At 39.2% G+C, this 18916-nt stretch overlaps 1 protein-coding gene across 8 annotated transcripts in view; it reads left to right on the top strand.

Moving 5' to 3' along the window:
• MID2 (midline 2) overlaps positions 1-18916 on the top strand; it is a 122725-nt gene that overhangs the window by 27073 nt on the left and 76736 nt on the right. For 7 of the 8 annotated variants that reach the window (XM_036304022.1, XM_036304025.1, XM_036304024.1 and 4 more), the window contains exon 3: positions 5636-5731. The exons of the other annotated variant lie outside the window; for it this stretch is intronic. In XM_036304022.1, coding sequence (XP_036159915.1) covers positions 5636-5731 — 96 coding nt within the window. The remainder of the gene's footprint in view (positions 1-5635; positions 5732-18916) is intronic. 8 annotated transcript variants of the gene reach the window in all.

The following is an 18916-nucleotide window of genomic DNA, read 5'->3' as shown; positions in this document are numbered from 1 at the left end:
TGTAATGAGTTGGGCTTTCTTCCCCCTTCCCTTCTCTCCCTACACTTCTAAGGTTCAGTTCCCACATCAAAAAAGGTTTAGATAATGCCCCCCTTGTGTCTTTTATTTTATTTTTAAAAAATCAACTCTGGTGGGCCCTGGCTAGATGGCTCATTTGGTTGGAGCATAGTCCCATACACCAAACAAGGCTGCAGGTTCAATTATCAGTCAGGGTACATATCTAGACTGCAGGTTCTTCCCCTCTCCCCTCTCCCCTCTCCCTCTCCCTCTCCCTCTCCCTCAATTTTTAAAAAACCATATCCTCAGATGAAGATTAAAAGAGAATGTTTTTAAAAATTTACTCTGGTTGGATTTGACTTGTCATACTTTTTAGATAGCAAGAGGGCATATGGGCTAGTGCAGTAGGCTTAGGAAGGGTACGAAGGGGGTCAATAGGGAAAAGGGAGGCTATCTTTAATACTTTCAACAATAAAGATAAATTAAAAAAATTAAAGAGAGGATATGGACACTTGGTGGCAAAACTACGTGTTTCCATAGAACAGAAAGCTCCATCCTCTTTTAGGCTTCAAGGTTTGCTATTTAGGGTAGGTGTCTGTAAGTGTGCTCATATTATGTGAATACATGTGCCTTCACAGAGCATGACAAATGGAGATCATGGTCAAGTGTATGCCAACAGGGAAATCACTCCAGCTTTAATGAAGAGCTGATGTTTTGATGCATAGTTAGGTTTCTTGATGGAGCCAATGAAAAAGTAACCAGAAATAACCTGTATCTAGAAAACTGAAACAAACAAAAAACCCCAGCAATTACTTGAGAGGTTTAGAAAAACCGTTTCTTTTTATGGGATGCTGTCTGGAAAAAGAATAGCCTGTGCCTGATTTTCTCAGAAGTGGCAAAATATTTTTCTCTTTTGGAAGGGTATAAAAGAAGACAAAGAGGCCAAGTCTATATGACACAAATGAAGTGGAACTTGGGTAAAAATGGCATCCATGTAGGAGTCTGCCAATTTAGCTAACTTGGGCCTTTTAAAATCTCATTTATGCAAATAAACCTAATCTTCCCCTCACTTTGTGCAATTTAGACATATGTACAATTTTGTGAGAGCTCTAATGATGTAGTCATCTGGAGGGGAAGAGAGTCTCATAGTTTTGTAGCTCAAATGACTTCTCTAACCCTCACACATGGGAAGCACAGGAGAACCCAGAGGTAACCTCCTGCAGCAGGAAATGGGAGCTTCATCCTGCTCCCCTTGCCAACCTCCTGTCCCGGTTTCCTCCCAGCAGTTATCTCCATTCCAATCTCCCCTGCCACTTTGACTCTCTCTCACTGTCATAGTTCAACTGTACTGAGAAAACTGCATTAATTAGGCTTAGACAGAGGGAGCTTGGCCCAGTCATTAATAGGACTGCATAAGAAAAGAGCAAAATAAAACAATTTTTCTAAACCAAGCAAACAATAGAGACACTTTTTAGTATAAGATTTTATATATATACACATATACTTTTTGTTTACTCAGCCAGAGTATAGACAAGATAATTACTTGGCTAAATCAATAAAACCTAGGGTGGCCCAGAATATCTAGTTCTAAGTGATTAGTCAGTACAAGGCATGAGAAGTAAGGGTGTGGAAATATACTGCATAATTGTGTCAGTTCTCCCCTGTACATGGGTTCATTATTGAGAATCAATTTCAGTTTCAGGGGAGACTTTAATTCCTTGTAAATGAGTAGGAAGTTAGTAAGTAAATGCTTGGTGTTTTCCTCAAATTATCTCTCATAATATAAGAAAACAGTGGCAAAAAGCCATCAACAGATGGTGTTTTTATTAGCCAAAGATTTATTTTTCAAAGCATTTTCATATTAATGAAGTCAGGTTGAAATTAGAGGCATCTTGTCAGTTGTAATTGTCTGTTGTAAAAATGTGCTGGTATTCTGCAAATTGCTAGGGGGAAGGAGCAAAATAGCCATTTGCCATAATTTTGTCATGGTAACCCAAGGTCCATAGTCTAATCCAGTGATGGCAAACCTTTTGAGCTCGGCGTGTCAGCATTTTGAAAAACCCTTACTTAATTCTGGTGCCGTGTCACATTTAGAAATTTTTTGATATTTGCAACCATAGTAAAACAAAGACTTATATTTTTGATATTTATTTTATATATTTAAGTGCCATTTAACAAAGGAAAATCAACCAAAAAAATGAGTTCGCATGTCACCTCTGACACGCGTGTCATAGGTTCGCCATCACTGGTCTAATTAGACCCCAAATTATGTGCTCAGCCCTAATTTTTGTTTTCAGTGGCTTTACAGAAGCTATGAGTCTCAGTTCTGGGCCATAAATGAGGAACACCCAGCAGGGATCTTAGTCCTGCTTTGCAGTATGAATTATTTATAAGATATCAGTTTCATAACAAGTGTTGCAGCGGGTTGCATGTACTCGTTAGAAAACATTCTCCCCATGGCATCCTATGTTTGAATGGAAACATATTGCAGTTTGAAACACAGATTTCTAATATAGCTGTTCTGTGTTCATCAGTCTACATTATGTTTACCTAATATGTCAAGATAGCCATTTGTAATATATTGGGTTTCCATTGATCTAGGAATCTGGACCACTCTGCTAGAGATAATCACAAATTGATCGGGTCCATTACTAATGCCCACTCTCTAACTTAAGCTGGACCTTTTCTTCAAACTACAGCTCTGTCATATTCATCTTACGATCAAAATTTTTAAGAGGAGCCCAGATTTGGAGCCTCCACGTTATCACTACCTCCATACTTAATCCGGTACAGTTTGGCATCTACTTCCAAAAGTCTATTGAAACTAATTTTTCGAAGGTCACCAGTGACCTCTAATTACCAAATCCAGCTGCCTTTCTTGCATGCTCTGCATATATGATAGTGACAAATCCTTGATTGAAATGTGTTTTTCTCAATTATCACATTAGTTTGGCCCAGACCTGCATTCCCAACTGCCTTGAACACTGAAGCTTTCTCCTAACCAGTGTCCCTGTCCCAGGCTTTTCTGTTTCAGTTTGCCCCACATGTTGCTGGTAGCTTGATCTCATAACGACAGCCCTGATTATATCATTATCTTACTCAGAAGCCTCTGGAAAGTCCCCACTGCTTCAAAAATAGGTACAAACTCCTCACCTAGGCATTTAAGACCTTCATAACAGAGCCTTGATTTCCATTTCCAGTCTTGCTTCCTCTGCACACTACTCTCTTGTACCCTCTGTTCTAGCCAAACTCAAAGCCTCTTCCCTGAACATGTCCTATACTTTATTCCATTTTAGTTTTGTTCATGTTGTTCCTAGTGCCTGGAACACCCTGCCACCCTCCATCTCTGTCTATTAAAATCCTACTTATCCTTCAAGACTCATCTTAATCTCACTTCTTTATCTCTGAAGTCACTGCACCTTGACAGAGTAGATGTTCAATACCTTTTGTGGTATTAAATCTCTGAACTGTTGTTTCTTTTTTTTCCTCTGACATCTACTTAGCTTAAAGATCATGCCCAAATCAATGATTGCGGCCCTTCTTTTTTCCTTCTTCCCTCTCTGCCATTGCTAAGGAGAAGGCCACAGTTGAAATGGTCATGGAGTTAAAGAAGACCAGGGGAGACACTGTGCCCAAACCACAAAAAAATGGAATAAATTGTGAAAAATCACTTCCATTGGAACAAAGCCAAAGAAACCAAGAGAGATCTGGCAAAAAGGGAAGCAAAAATTAAGATGGTTTTCATAATCCAGTTTGAGAACAAGCAAATTCAAACTGCCTATCCTAGAAATACACATATCCAGAGGAACACATCTTTTAGAATAGATTCATTGGACAGTGCCAAGGTTACTAAGCAGCAACAGCTTTTTAGTAGCAAGGGGCCAAGTACATGAGTCCTCTTCCCCTTCCCCATTTCTCCTATTGAAAACATGAACTTTGAACAACTACAAACTATAAAAACTGGAGAGACAGCAATGAAGCAACATGGCCAAGGGAAAAAATGATAATAGTGTAAGGGCCAGGAAGTTGGGGTATTACATTTGGAACAGACTTTGTGAGGGCGTTGGGATGGTGAGTCAGAGAGGAGTGGATATTGGGGCAGGTCCCGGGGTAAAGCAGCCACCAGAGCTAAAGACGGGAATGGGAAGGAATAAAAAGTTCATTATCAATCTAGCAGGGGTCCTCAAACTTTTTAAACAGGGGGCCAGTTCACTGTCCCTCAGACCATTGGAGGGCCGGACTATAGTTTAAAAAAAAAAACTATGAACAAATTCCTGTGCACACTGCACATATCTTATTTTGAAGTAAAAAAACCAAAATGGGAACAAATACAATATTTGTATTTGCATGTGGCCCACGGGCCGTAGTTTGAGGACCCCTGATCTAGAGTAAATAAAATTTTATTTTCTTACATAAGGAATGGGAGAAAGTAGCTTGCTCAACTGAAAATATGCTAAGAGTTCTGAGTACTTTTGAACTATGTTATATTAAACGGATTTGCAAAGTGCTTCTAATGTATACCTTAAAAGTATCTATATAATAGTAAGCAGTGATAAGCAATGGATGTCCTATCTTGATACAGTCAGGCTTTGCTTTTTGAAGTCTGGCATCTCCATGGGCTCTTCCTTAGTGCCAAAGAAGTGAAACTGATATGTGATGCTAGATTTTGAGGAATCCCACACTTAAAATACCATATTTTTTTTTTTCTGAAGGAATCTACTGATAAATATAAAATGTTATCAACAACAACAACAACAAAAACACACAAAAATCATGGGATTCTGGAGCAAAGCCATGACTGAATGCTAGAGACCTGAGTTACAGCCCTAGCTTTGCCATATACTAATTATATGACTGTGCAAAATACTTTACCCGACTCTGAAGCTCAGTTTTCTCATCTGTAAAATGTTGACATCTCCTACTTCATGGGTTGTTATGATCATTCAATGATATATATGAAAATGTCTAGCATAGTGTCTGGCAAGTAGTAATCATTCAATAAATTATAGTTTTCTTAGTCTACTCATCTGTAAAAGAGATAATAATATATGTTCTCCCTATATTACAGGTATACTATGAGGGTAAAATGAAATATTGACTATGAAATACTTTAAGAAGTTAAAAATATTACAGAAAACATAAAGCTGTTTTAATGTCATTAAAGTCCTATATCTACAAAGTCATGAATGTCAGCTTTTCCCCAACAGTGACAGTGGATCAAATGTATAGTATTATTAAGTGCTTAGAAGAGTGCTTAACCCATAGCAAGTGCTCATTGAATCTTTGAAATAGTGTATTTGCCGCCTAGCTGGTGTGGCTCAGTGGTTGAGCGTTGGCCCATGCACCAAGAGGTTGCAGGTTCCATTCCTGGTTAGGGCACATGCCTGGAGTTGCGGCCCCAATCCCTGGTGGGAGGCGTTCAGGAGACACCTGATTAATGATGTTTCTTTCTATCTCCCTCTCCCATCCTTCTTTCTCTCTCTAAAATCAATAAAAACATTTTTAAAAAAGGGAATATTGTATTTGATGACTGAATGACTGATCTCCATATGGTATTGGTTCTCAAGCTCATTGAATGTTTGTTCTTTTTTCCCCCCTCTTACCCTTTTCCCTCTTGCTTCACACTCTGCGATGATAGCAAACTCTAGAGATGAACCTCACCAACCTGGTTAAGCGTAACAGCGAACTAGAAAATCAAATGGCCAAGCTAATACAGATCTGCCAGCAGGTTGAGGTACGTAACAGAAATATTTGTGATTTCTTCAGAGGACCTGTATTGATTCTTTTTTTTTGGGGGGGGGCTTGAATTATTCATTTGTTTGCTTATTTATTTATTGGCTTAAACCCTTCACCTTTTTCACCCAGCCTCACAACCTCCCTCCCCTGTGACAGCTGTCAGTCTGTTCCCTGTACCTATGAGTCTGTTTCTATATTGTTTGTTAGTTTATTTTGTTCATTAGATTCTACATAAAAGTATACATCATATGGTATTTGTCTTTCTCTGACTGGCTTATTTTACTTAGCATAATACTCTCCAGGTCCATCCATGTTGTTGCAAAAGGTAAGATTTCCTTTTTTATGGCTGAATAGTATTCCATTGTGTAAATGTACCACAGCTTTTTAATCCACTCATCTACTGATGGCACTTGGGCTGCTTTCAACTCTTGGCTATTGTAAATAACACTGCAGTGAACATAGGACTGCACATATTCTTTTGGATTAGTGTTTTGGGTTTCTTCTGATATATTTCCAGAAGTGGAATTCCTGGGGGCTTGAGTTTTGTCAGACTGCAGATCAGCCATTTGGGCTGAAGGACTGACTGGCAGTTCTAGGAAGTCTCATTTCTTTAGGATGCTTGTGTTCTCAGAAAAGTGGCAGATAACTATTGTTTAAAAATATAGGTATGAAGTGGTGATGAGTTGTGGAGTCAACAATCCAAGGGACAGTCCCTTCTCCTTTCCAAACAGGTAATATGAGAATCCAACATGAAGTGTGTTTCTTCCTTCATCAAACTAGACATTATAGTTCCTTGAAGAGATTGCTGTAGTGCCATGGGGAAGTTGGGAGTCTGGGTCATCAGAGTAGGGTGAGGCTCATTCAGTGCCATATTGTTTTCATAACTATTATCAGGACTGCTACTCTTCCTAGCCTCTTCTCCCTTTGTCCCCATGCTCCTTACCTGGTCCACACTCACCACTTTTCCACTTATTCTTGTCATCAACAAATGATATCTATGTTAAAGTTGTCCGTGAGTTTTAAAGTGTTACACAAGTATAAGGTTTTTGGAAATGGTTACCTACATGAAATATCAGAGCACAGCTTATGAGAGGAGTCAACCTCTTCTTAAGTGGATGCAATAGAAGAAAGATGTTAGCCCTGACCAGTTTGGCTCAGTGGATGGAGCATTGGGCTATGGACTGAAAAGTCCCGGGTTCGATTCTGGTCGAGGTCATGTACCTTGGTTGCAGGCTCGATCCCCAGTAGGGGGCATGCAGGAGGCAGCTGATTGATGTTTCTAACTATATCCCTCTCCCTTCCTCTCTGTAAAAAGTCAATAAAATACATTTTAAAAAAAGAAAGATGTTATTTCTCTCTCTCAAGAATGTGAAACTTTAGATGTAGCACTTGGTTTTCTTTTTTTAATTTCTTATTTTCCCTTTTTATTACTCTTGCATGTTTTTTTTAAATTTTGTTTTCTGTAGCTTTTGTTAAAGAGGCAATAGAAGTGCTTAAAGTGTAAACAGTGGGTAAAATATTATAGGACTCCTCATGGGCAGTGATTGGATAAAAATGTTTCTAATTCTATGTACAACCTGATAGTCTAGTTCTAATCTTAACTGTATGACAAATAAATGTAATGGTTCAAGTTTATTTTACTTTCAACAATATAATAATTTTACTGTGATCTCATATCTTAAACCCACCTAGCCATTCCTATTTAAGAGAAGGTAGAGAATTTTGTAAGGAAAATGATCTTCTTTTATGAGTAACCGCTCATGAATTTTTTGATTTCTTAAAATATTGGGTTTCTTTTTTTAAACTTTTTAATTGAATTTATTGAGGTGGCATTGTTAATTAAATGACATAGGTTTCAGGTATACAATTCTATAAAACATCATCTGTATATTGTGTTGTGTGTTCACCACCCAAAGCCAAGTCTTTATCCATCATTTATCTCATCTATACCCTCTTCTACCTGCTCCCATCCCTCTTTCCCTCTGGTAATCACCATACTGTTGTCTGTATCTATGAGATTTTTTGTTGTTATTTTGTTTTTGCTTAATCCCTTTACATTTTTCACCAAGCTCCACAACCCCACTCTCTTCTGACAGCTGTCAGTCTGTTTTCTATGAGTCTGTATCTATTTTTTGTTTTAGTTTATTTTGTTCATTACATTCTACATATGAGTGAAATCATATGGTATTTGTCTTTCTCTGACTCGCTTATTTCACTTAGCATAATGCTCTCTAGGTCTAGCCATGCTTTTGCAAAAGGTAATATTTCCTTTTTTCTTATGGACAAGTAGTATTCCATTGCATAAATGTACTGCTGCTTTTTTTTATTCACTCATCTAATGATGGGCATTTGGGCTGCTCCCAAATCTTGGCAATTGTAAATAATGCTGCATTGAACATAGAGCTGCATTTGTTCTTTCAAATTAGTGTTTCAGGTTTCTTCAGATATATTACCAGAAGTGCAATCGCTGGATTTTAAGGCAGTTCTATTTTTAATCTTTTGAGGTAGTTCCATACTGCTTTCCACAGTAGCTGCACCAATCTTCATTCCTACCAATAGTACCTGAGGGTTCCCTTTTCTTCATATCCTTGCCAACATTTGTTGTTTGTTGATTTATTGATGGCAGCCATTCTGGCAGGTGTGAGGTGATATCTCTGATGATTAATGATGTTGAGCATCTTTTAATATGATTATTGGTCATCTGTATGTCCTCTTTGAAGAAGTGTCTATTCAGGTCCTTTGCCTATTTTTAATTAGATTGTGTTATTTTTTGGGTTTTTTTTGGTGTTGAGTTTTATAACTTCTTTATAACTTTCGGATGTATGGGTGAATAAGTTCTTCCATTCAGTGGGTTGACTTTTCATTTTGTGAATGGTTTCATGTGCTATGCAAAAACTATTTAATTTGATGTAGTCCCATATGTTTATTTTTTTCTTTTGGTTCTTTTGTTTGAGGCAATATATCAGAAAAATATTACTACGAGAAATGTACGATATTTTACTGTCTGTTTTCTCCTAGTATTGTTATGGTTTCAAGTCTAACATTTAAGCCTTTAATTTTCTTTCTTTTAAAAGTCTTTATCTGCTTTTGGAATTAGGATAATGCTGGCCATATAAAATGAGCTTGGGATTCTTTCCTCCTCTGGAATTTTTTGGAATAGTGTGAGAAAGATACGTGTTAGTTCTTTGAATATTTGGAAAAATTCACCTGTCAATCCATCTTGTCCAGGACTTTTCTTTGTTGGGAGATTTTTAGTTATTGCTTCAACTTCACTAGTTGTAATCTGTTCAGATTCTCTGATTCTTCCTGATTAAGTTGTGGAAGATTGTATGTTTCTAGACTTTATCCATTCTGTCCAGATTGTTCAGTTTGTTGGCACATAATTGTTCTTAATATATTCTTATAATTCTTTGTATTTCTGTGGTGTTAATTGTTATTTCTCCTCTTTCAGTTCTGATTTTATTTATTTGGGTCCTCTTCTTTTTTCTTGATGAGTCTGAATAAGGGTTTGCCAATCTTGTTTATCTTTCCAAAGAACCAGCCAGCTCTTTGTTTCAAGGATCTTTTGTATTGCTTTTTTACACTGCATATCATTTATTTCTACTCTGCTCTTTATTATTTTCTTCTTCCTACTCTCTTTGGGCTTTGTTTTTGTTCTTTTTCAAGTTCCTTCAAGTGTAAAGGTAGATTGTTTATTTGAGATTTTTCTTGTTTCTTGAGGTAGGCCTGTAATACTATGAATTTCCCTCATAGGACTGCTTTCACTTTGTCCCATAGGTTTTGAGTTTTGTTCTCATTTTAATTTGTTTCAAGGTATGTTTTGATTTATTTCTTGATCTCATTTTTATCCCATTCATTGTTTAGTAACATGTTATTTAGCCTTTATATGTGTGTGCGCTTTTTCGGTGTTTTTCTTGTGATTGACTTATAGTTTCATACCATTAAGGCCAGAGAAGATGCTTGATGTGATTTCAATCTTCTTAAATTTATTGAGATTTGTTTGTGTCTGAAAATGTGGTCTATCCTAGAAAATGTTGCCTGTGCACTTGAAAAGAATGTATATTCTGCTGCTTTAGGGTGAAATGCTCTGTAGCTATCAATTAAATCTATCTGATTTAGTATGTCATTTATGCATACTATTCCCTTTTTGATGTTCTGTCTTGAAAATCTATCCATTGATGTCTTACTGGGTAAAGAAGTCTTGGTTGTAGGTCCTTGCTTTTTATCACTTTGAATATTTCATGTCAATTCCTTCAGGTCTGAAATGTTTCTGTTGAAAAATCCATTGACAGTTTTATGGGAACTCCCTTATAGGTAACTATCTTTTTGTTTCTGCTTTTAAGATTCTCTCTTTGTCCTAACCTTTGCCATTTTAATTATGATATGTCTTGGTATGTGGCTCTTTGTGTTCATCTTGTTTGGGACTTATGTGCTTCCTGGACTTGTGTGTTGTTTTCCTTCACTAAGTTAGGGAAGTTTTGATCATTATTTCTTCAACTAGGCTCTTGATCCCTTTGTCTCTTCTTTTTCTGGTATTCCTATGATACAGATGTTGTTTAACTTCATGGTGTCCCAAATGTTCCTTAAGCTATCCTCATTTTAAAAATTATTTTTCTTTTTGCTTCTCTGATTGGGTGTGTTTTTTTTTTTTCTAACTTGTCTTCCAAATCAATGATTCAATTATCTGCTTCCTCCAACCTAGTGTTTATTCCTACCAGTGTATTCTTCATTTCTGACTGTTCCTTTGTTATGGTTTCCCTGTCCTTTTTCATCTTCTTGAGCATCTCTTATAAATTGCTTGCCTCCATTTCATTTAGCACTTTTTTGGGGAGATGTCTCTGTTTTTTTCATTTGGAGCATGTTTCCCTAATAGGCTGCCTCTTTGTGTTTGTTTATATGTAATAGATGGATCTGCTATGTCTTGGTAGGGTGGTCTTACGTAAAGTATGTATCCTGTAGAGTCCAGTAGTACAATCTCCTTGATCACCTGATCTGGGTACTTCAGGAACGTCTCTTGTGTGTGTTATGTGGGCCCTCCTGTTATAATTGAGTCTTGATTGCTATTGGCCTCTTTGTGTGTGGGATTGACCCTTGGGCTGGCTGACTGTGAGGCTCAATGTCAATCATAGCATGTGAGCTACTGTGCAGGTGCTGACCACACGAAGCAGAGCTTGTCTCAGCAGGGTCTTGCACCTGCCATAATATCTCTTTGAATATGCATACTACTTGTGAAGCTTATTGGATCCTTCTCAGGGATTTTTTGAAGTTGGCTATTGGGTGTGTTGGTTCTGGTGCTCTTAGTAGGGACTCTGGTGCAGGCCAATGACAGAAGCTGTCTATGACTGGCCCTGGACTACCTGTTTGGAACTACAAGCGATCCACAGTTTGAGGTTGCCTCTGCTGGACTTGGGTGTACCAAAGCTGTGCACCAAGGCCAGCTTTCATCAGCAACGGGCCCGGGGACAGGTCAGCAAAAGTTTGAAGGCATTCTGAAATCCACCTCCACCTGTCTCCACCTGCCTGCTGCCTGTTAGACTCAGTCACTGAAAGAGCCTCTGGCATTACTCGAGTTTCTTGAGGTAGTTTCTCAGTGAGTCACCAGGTAGGAGCGAGTGGTATTTACCAGATTGATACAGGTTCAAGCTCGTTGTTAGTGCTGGGTATTAGGCCACTCAGTATATGTCCCTGTTTATACCAAATCTAGCTACCTCCCACTGTGTGCTCACACATCTTTGTGTTGGGGTGGGGTCTCAGGGAGTCATCAGAGTGAGGCCTCCAGGGTTTATCAGACCCTAACAGACCTAGATCTGGCAGGTGAAGGGAGGGCTCTGTACTGGTCAGGCATGTGAGGGAAAAATAGCTGCTGTCCTAGAGCCACACAACTCAGTCTGTCCTTGATTCTGCTGGGAGGAGCCCAAGCTCAGCAGGTTGGGGCCTCCAGGGGTTGGGAGGATGGGGTTAGTGGATGGCCAGTGAGTGGAAAGTGCTAGTCAGGCTTCAGGGAAGGTGCAGGATGTGGCCCTGCTCCAGAGCCCCACAACTTAGCCTATTCTGAATTTTGCCTAGTCCTCCACAGGATGGAGCTATCAGGAGTTGGGCAGGTGGGGCTGCTGGGAGCATGGAGGGTGGGACTAGCACTCTCTTGAGGGGGAGTGTCAGTCAGGTTCACAGGGGGGTGAGGTACTCGACCCCACCCCAAAGCCACACAACTCTGTCACTGACACTCCCTGAGTCTGCCCAAACCTCTACATCCCGGCCTAGGCAGCTGACTCCTCAGCAGGGTATAAACTCTGCAGGGTGAGGCAAGAGGGAGTCCAAAGGGTGGGGCTATTGCTTTCTCTCAGGCAGATGCCACATAGAGGGCTGTGCTCCATCCAAGAAAAATGGCTTCTCTGGTGTGGGAGAGGGACTCAGCACAGGGATCCTGGCAGCTGTCTCTTCAGCTCTCTCCTCAGAGTCATAAACGCCAGACTTCCCATTCTACACTAGTCTGTTACCCTCTCCCTCGGCCAGAACAGAGAGTGAGTGACTGTGAGTGAAATAGTGTGTATTGGCCCTTTAAGACTACTGTTTCTCTGGCAGACTACTGTCGGACAGAATCTGTGCTTATTTTCACAGGCAGATATTATCTGGGTGCCTCTTCCCAGCTCTGGTGCTCTGGGCTGGGGTGCCTCCCTTGGGGTTTAGACTCCATGCTTCTCAGGGGGAACACGCCCGCCCCCCCACCCCCCACAGCTGAGATATCCCTCTGGAAGCCCTTTTTTGCAACTCTACCCTTCCTATCAGTCTTGATATGGCCTCTTTTGTAAATCCTTGGTTATAAGAGTTCTCTTCCGTTGTTTTCAGTTGGTTATTCAGGATGATGGTTTTATAATTTAGTTGTCATTCTAGTTTGGTTCTTAGAGGAGATGAGTGTTGCATCCACCTACACTGTTGCCATTTTGGATCCCAGCAATTAATCAAGTATTGGGTTTCTTAAACTAGGATATACTTGTATGATGTACTTGTATTATAGCAATTTAATCCTTGTTGCACACTCCATTTGTGGAAGAGAGTGGTGCTAAATGTACGGTACATACGATACCAGTTAAACCCTGTTACGAGATTGTGCAATGGGGTCTGGAATTTAGGAAGAAGCATAAGGATTGGAAAGAAAGAATACTGCAATGTAAGTTGGAAAACTGGACTCTAGACTAAAGTTTGCCATTAACGGGTAATATAAACTTTAATAAGTCATTTAGCCTCTCAGCTTGTGTCCTTACCTATAAAATGAGCAGTTGAACTGACTACATGACCTTTGATGTCTCTCCCAGATTTCACAGGTGAATAGTTACTTTCTTTATTCTCTCCTTTTTCTTTTCAGTCTCATCCTTTCCCAGGGCAGGTGGAAATAAAACAGAGGCATTTTAGAGTGTTTTTCAGATCATCAGAGTCACTCTATGTTCCACTATATCAAAGCTTCTGATTATGCTGTTAGATTACAGTATAATAATCCCACACTGGTGAAAAGACAAGGAAGTATTGTAAGTAGGAGACAAGATAAGGAATCCCTTGGTTTAGAATTTGCATGATTGAGGGTGGGGTAACAGCTAATAGTAGATAAATTCTGGTTAGAAATTATAATAATCACCTTCCTCATTCTCATCAAAAAGACTATTAAATATAGAGCAATTTGTAGTCAAATTAGAAAAATAAGCAATTTATTTTCATTATTTGTTCACTTCAGGAACTCTATGACATCTTATCCTACACCTGGGAATCTTGTCTCTCTATCCAGCCTCACCCAAATGCCCTGTTCCAACATTTCCCAGCCCATTGCGCCAATCATACCTTTAAATTCAGAACCCTTCTCTTTTCAAGTGGCAAGGAGCTAGTCTCATAAAACAATGCATCATTGTGTTAATAGAGGAGGACTCATTCTTGCCCTTTAGGTAAAAGTTGATATTTTAACAGCACCTTTCTGAAGTTAGTATTCCTGCTTAGTCTTCAAGGGCTGACACTGGTGCTTATAAATGTAAGCAAAGTAGGAAGGAAGAGCAGCCCCACCATGAACCAGCAAGGGAGGTGTTTAAGAGGCTCCCTTAGGGATGCTTATTAAATCCATCCTGTAGGCCATTGTCTGTTCTGGCACACAGAAGTTCACCTTTTAATAATAGCTGTCCATTACATTGTACTAGGTACAAAGGAAAATGGCATGGACATAGTATTTACCTTGGAGGGCTTACACAGTACCCACATCTACCCTGATGTGGATACACATGTGTAGGAAATATAGACAGACAATGGAATAAAAATGTTAACAGTTGGGAAAGATTCCTGAGATACTGCATTACATGTCAAGGGTGAGAGTATATTTTGGGAGTTAACTTCATGGTCTATTCAGTTTAAAATGCTATTTTAACAATGGCTCTACAGGATAGCTTATGGAAGACCATGGCTGTCCCCTATGACATCACCCATTCTGAAAGGTTAGGGATGTGCTCTAAACTTCCCCATAATAGTAGGGTGAATCCAGGGTACTTATTATACTCATTCAACACAGAGCCTATGTCCAGAAGGCTTCAGGACAAACATGCACATTAGAAATGCAATTAAAGAAAGAACTTGAGACTTCATAAGTGCTTATAACTACTTTATAAATGAAATAAATAATAGCATACTGTCCATCATGAGAGCCAGACAGTGAAGGGTGATATGACAGTTTTTTAGTTTATCTAATCCAGATTTGTCTATAGAAAATTATTATATTCATAGTGTAAACCAGGCATTTCACATTAGGTGGGGGTGGAGGATTCAAGCTAAGGCACTTCTGAGAAAACTATTTTCCTGCCAAACCTGTTCCCCTTCCTTATTGTCTGCAAATGTTTTTGTCACAGATTGACTTTTCATAAAGGGGCCATAAATACTGCCTCCCTCTCCTGGTTCTTTTTCCCTATTCTCTATTCTCCTCAGAAAGTAAACAAAGCTGCAGTCTTCCTATTATTACAGAAACAGAGATTAGGATCACCAGAGATTTGTTAGCTGAATTCTTTGGTAATGCAGCCTATTGTAGATGCTGCCCAGCTTTCAGAATTTAGTGGAAAGGCAGTTAGAAAATTTTCTATCCCAAGACTCCATTAATCTAGTTAAGGAAGGACATGCTTTGACCTTGCTACTCTGGCCACTTGATCTCTATATATAGTTCTTTGTCCTGTCTCATCAGGCATCCTTTGTTTACATTTCCAAAGGAAATCTCTGTTTAATGCATAGCCAAAGCAAAATATATACTAACAGATGACTCTTTCCTTTTGGCTTCCAAGACTGTATAGTTTTATGAGTAATTAGCATTCCAGAAAATACTGAGGGAAAGAAAAATTGTTAAATACTTCGTAATCAGTCAGTCAACGTTTCTTGAGCAAGAACTATGTACTCCCTGTGGTGAGCAATTTGACAACTACAAAAGAAACATCTCTGATGGCCTCCAGGAACTTTTACTATAGCTAGGGAAAACACAGTGTCTAGTGAGAAAGAGGAGTATTTATAAAGCAGCATGCAGTACAGTATAGGGTACAAGTGAATGTAGTGTAGCTCTTCCAATTTTACTGATTTAGTCTTACTGTTAATTTTTAGGGCACTGAGCGTATTAAAGCACTTTCTTGGGTATTTTGTGTGTCATCTGTTTTCCTCCCCATCAGAACTGCTATAGTACCATGGGTTAGTTAGTCCATCCCAGAAGCTCCGTGGGCTGATCAATTTCTTTCTGGCTCTTCTCAAGCCTTTTAAGGAGCTAGGTGGCACTGATATTTAGAATTAAGATAAAGAAGAAACAAAGGAGATGAGTTGGAAGAGAGGGAGAGGCTTTCAGTAGTTCGGGATATTTTAGTTTTTGGTCTTGCCACCAGGTTTTAGCTTCAGTAGCTTTCAGAAGTTATTCTGTTAGGAGTTCAAACTGTAGGTGGCTTGGTGGTCTCCCTTTTTGCTCCTATTGCTCACTGAAAGGGGATTTGGTTTGGGAAAAGCAAGAATCAAACCTGACTGCTTCACCAAGCATAAAAATAGGTGTCTTAATATAAATTAATTTTTTAAAATCTGCTAATGGATGATTTCAGCAGATGATCCTTAAATATTTTAGAGTGCTCCAGATAAAGGAAAGAATAGAATCTAAGTCATTAAAGCACACAAATATGTTTACTGGAGGAGTCTTTTCCAAGCACAGAGTACATGATACAATGAAGAAGTGATTAGAGGGAAGTAATTATAACCAGGTAAAATTTAATAAAGATAATTCATTGTAGCCAAATTTTTAAGGAGGAAAAATAAATTACTCTCTCTGCTGAGACAGAGAGCAGAGGTATTAGTAGAGGTAGAAATGAACAAATTGTATGGGCAAAATGGTACTCGAAACCCTGGGCATACACTGTGTATACAGAGATAAATAGGAATGGTTCCTGCCCCCAAGGAACTTACCTGACAGATAAAATGTCAAAAAAAATTGTGAAGTGATAATTATTTTAATGAAGGTAAGTGAAAAAGGACAAGCTAGCACAGAGACAGAAACACCTCAGTCTGCTTGAAGGAATTAGGAAAGACTCCAGAATGGATATGAGAATTGAGTTATTTTGAAATAAAAGAATTTTGCCAACAAAAATGAAATAAGAGAATAAAGGGACAGCATGCAAGAACACAGAAGGGTAAGCAGCATATAGGTGTTCAGGGAACTACCAGAAGTTTAGTTCAGCCACACAGAATGTGAAATGTGGAAATCTTTACATGAGGCAAGTGTAGAGAAGTAGTTAGAACCTAGATAATAAAGGGCCTTGTGTGCCATGTGTAGGTGTTTAGACTTGATCCTGAAGATTTCGGGAAGCCATGGAAGGATTTAAAGCAGGCGAATAACTGGATAAGATCTGCATTTCAGGATTGTTCTGGCAATCCTGAATGGAGACATATGGAACAAGGCTCAAGGCTCAAATAGGCCTACCCAATGGACATGGACAACAGGGGCTGAGGACATGAGTGGGGGGAATAGGGGGTAACATGGGGATAAGGACACATATGTAATAACTTAATCAATAAAAAAATTATTTAAAAAAATGAAGACAAAGAGACCATTCAGGTGAGAGAGACCAAGGCCCAGTCTAAATGGCAGTAGGGTTAGGGAGGAGGGTATACATTCAAAACACTTCTAGAATGTGGAATCAATACTACCTGGTGATCAGTTAGATGCAGTGGATGCAGGGGTGAGAAAATAGTAAGACAACCCTGCCCACTAAGCCAATGCGATAACGCGATGCCAGCATGATCTTCTCCCAAATACTATTGGTGTGAATTATCCTAACCCCCTCAAGGCTAAGAAGACACGGATAGTCACACACCAGCTGTCATTATTTTCTACCACAGCCTTACAGGCCACTGGGTTTGGTGGAACTCACATAGAAACAAAGACCTTCTAACTGTCTGTTGTCAGCCAGGCGACTTGACAACAAACTCCAACTCCGAACAGTCAGAAGTGATGTTTCCACTGCCCCCTGGCTGCCCTGGAGATTGACCCTCCATTTTTGTACAATGCACTCTATCATGAATGTAAAATAAAAGTTGGTTTTGAACATTTTCATACCCCCCCCCTCAAAAAAAAGAAGAAATTAGTAAGATGATCCCCAGGTTTCTGGCTTGGGTGACTGAATGGATATGTTGCTTTTAACTAGGTTAGTAAATACAGAGTTCTTTTTAGACATGTGAGGTTTGTTGTGCTGTGGGTCAGAGTTAGGTAGGAAATGCCTAGTATGCAGTTGGCTGGCTAGACCTGGAGATCAGGAAAGAGGTCTGGGAAAGGAATGAAGACTTCGGAATCATCAGCATCCAAGTAGCACTTAGAGCCACAGAGAATGTGTAGAATGAAAAGAATGCCTAAAACAGATCAGCACAATTGTTTGTCAAACTGACCTTCCAAAAATAAACGGGAAGACTGTGCAGCCTTCTATGGAATTACTAAGGGACAATATGTATTTAACAAATCGAATATCAGAAGTAAATTATTGGTTTGTGGAAATAATCAACATTTTAGAATACCTTCATAGACTAAGAATAAGTAATGTTTATTGAAGATTTCCTATATTTGAGGTAAATACATTATATGTTAACCCATTTAATCCTCACGACGACTCTATGAGGTAACTACTGTTTTATTCCTGCTTTACAGATAAAGATATTGAAGTGATTTGCCAAGGTCATGCCACTAGGTAACAGAGTGGGGATTTGAACCCAGGTACTTTAACTCCAGAGCCTGTACCCTTAACCATCCCATGGCATTTCCTTTTGTAAAGTTAAGGTACACATCACTTGGATGTCCCTTGTTCCTCATCAGTGGTTCCTGACCCATCCCATAAGGAGACTTGTAGTGAGTAAGGGATATGAAACAGGGATGTGAAATCTGGAGGAGAGCAAAAGAGAAACAGAAAGAGCAGAAGGGAGGAAGTAAACCAACAAAACAGAGGATTGAGATGGCAGAGGAGGAGAAGCCTTCAAGGTGTGGAATGTTTGATGGAGTCCAGTAGGGCAGACACATTATACAGGAAGAGCTTTGAGGGAGGATGTTCGTGGAAAGGTGAGGATAGAAGATAGATTCAGAAAGATTAAGGAGAAAGTAAGTTGTAAGAAAATGCAGGCTTCAATAAATTTGATCATGAAGGTGAAGAGAGGTAGAGTGGTAGTATCTTTTTGAAGTGCAGAAAAATCAGACTTACAAACACACATAGAATATTCCAGTTGTTTATTTTGTTACTGGGTAGCTAACAGCAGGAGTTACTAGATCTAGTGACTCAGGACACACATGTTTCATTTCTTTTATTTGGTTTCCAGCCATCTCTCCAGTCCAGGGTCCTCTTCCAAGTTCCAAAGCTTCAGTTTCTACAACTCTCTCCTCCTAGAAATATAGGTTCTGGAACACAGTGTACTGTGGCAGCTTTGGAGTTGGGCAGACAGGAGTCATGCTAGCTGTGTAACCTTGGACACATAACTTCTCTGAGCCCCAGTTTCATCATCTATAAAACTTGGACTAATTATATACCTTGAAGGACAAGGCAGTACATGTTAAAGCACTGCTGCTGTGTCTGGCATATAGTTGAGGCTCAATAAATGGTGGTAGTAATTGTAGCAGCAGCAACAACAGTGTTAGTAGGAGTAGGAATAATAATAAGAGCAGTTA

The sequence above is a fragment of the Myotis myotis genome, unplaced genomic scaffold (assembly GCF_014108235.1).
Source record: "Myotis myotis isolate mMyoMyo1 unplaced genomic scaffold, mMyoMyo1.p scaffold_m19_p_4, whole genome shotgun sequence".
Taxonomy (NCBI): domain Eukaryota; kingdom Metazoa; phylum Chordata; class Mammalia; order Chiroptera; family Vespertilionidae; genus Myotis; species Myotis myotis.
This window is presented reverse-complemented; position numbering and strand designations above follow the sequence as displayed.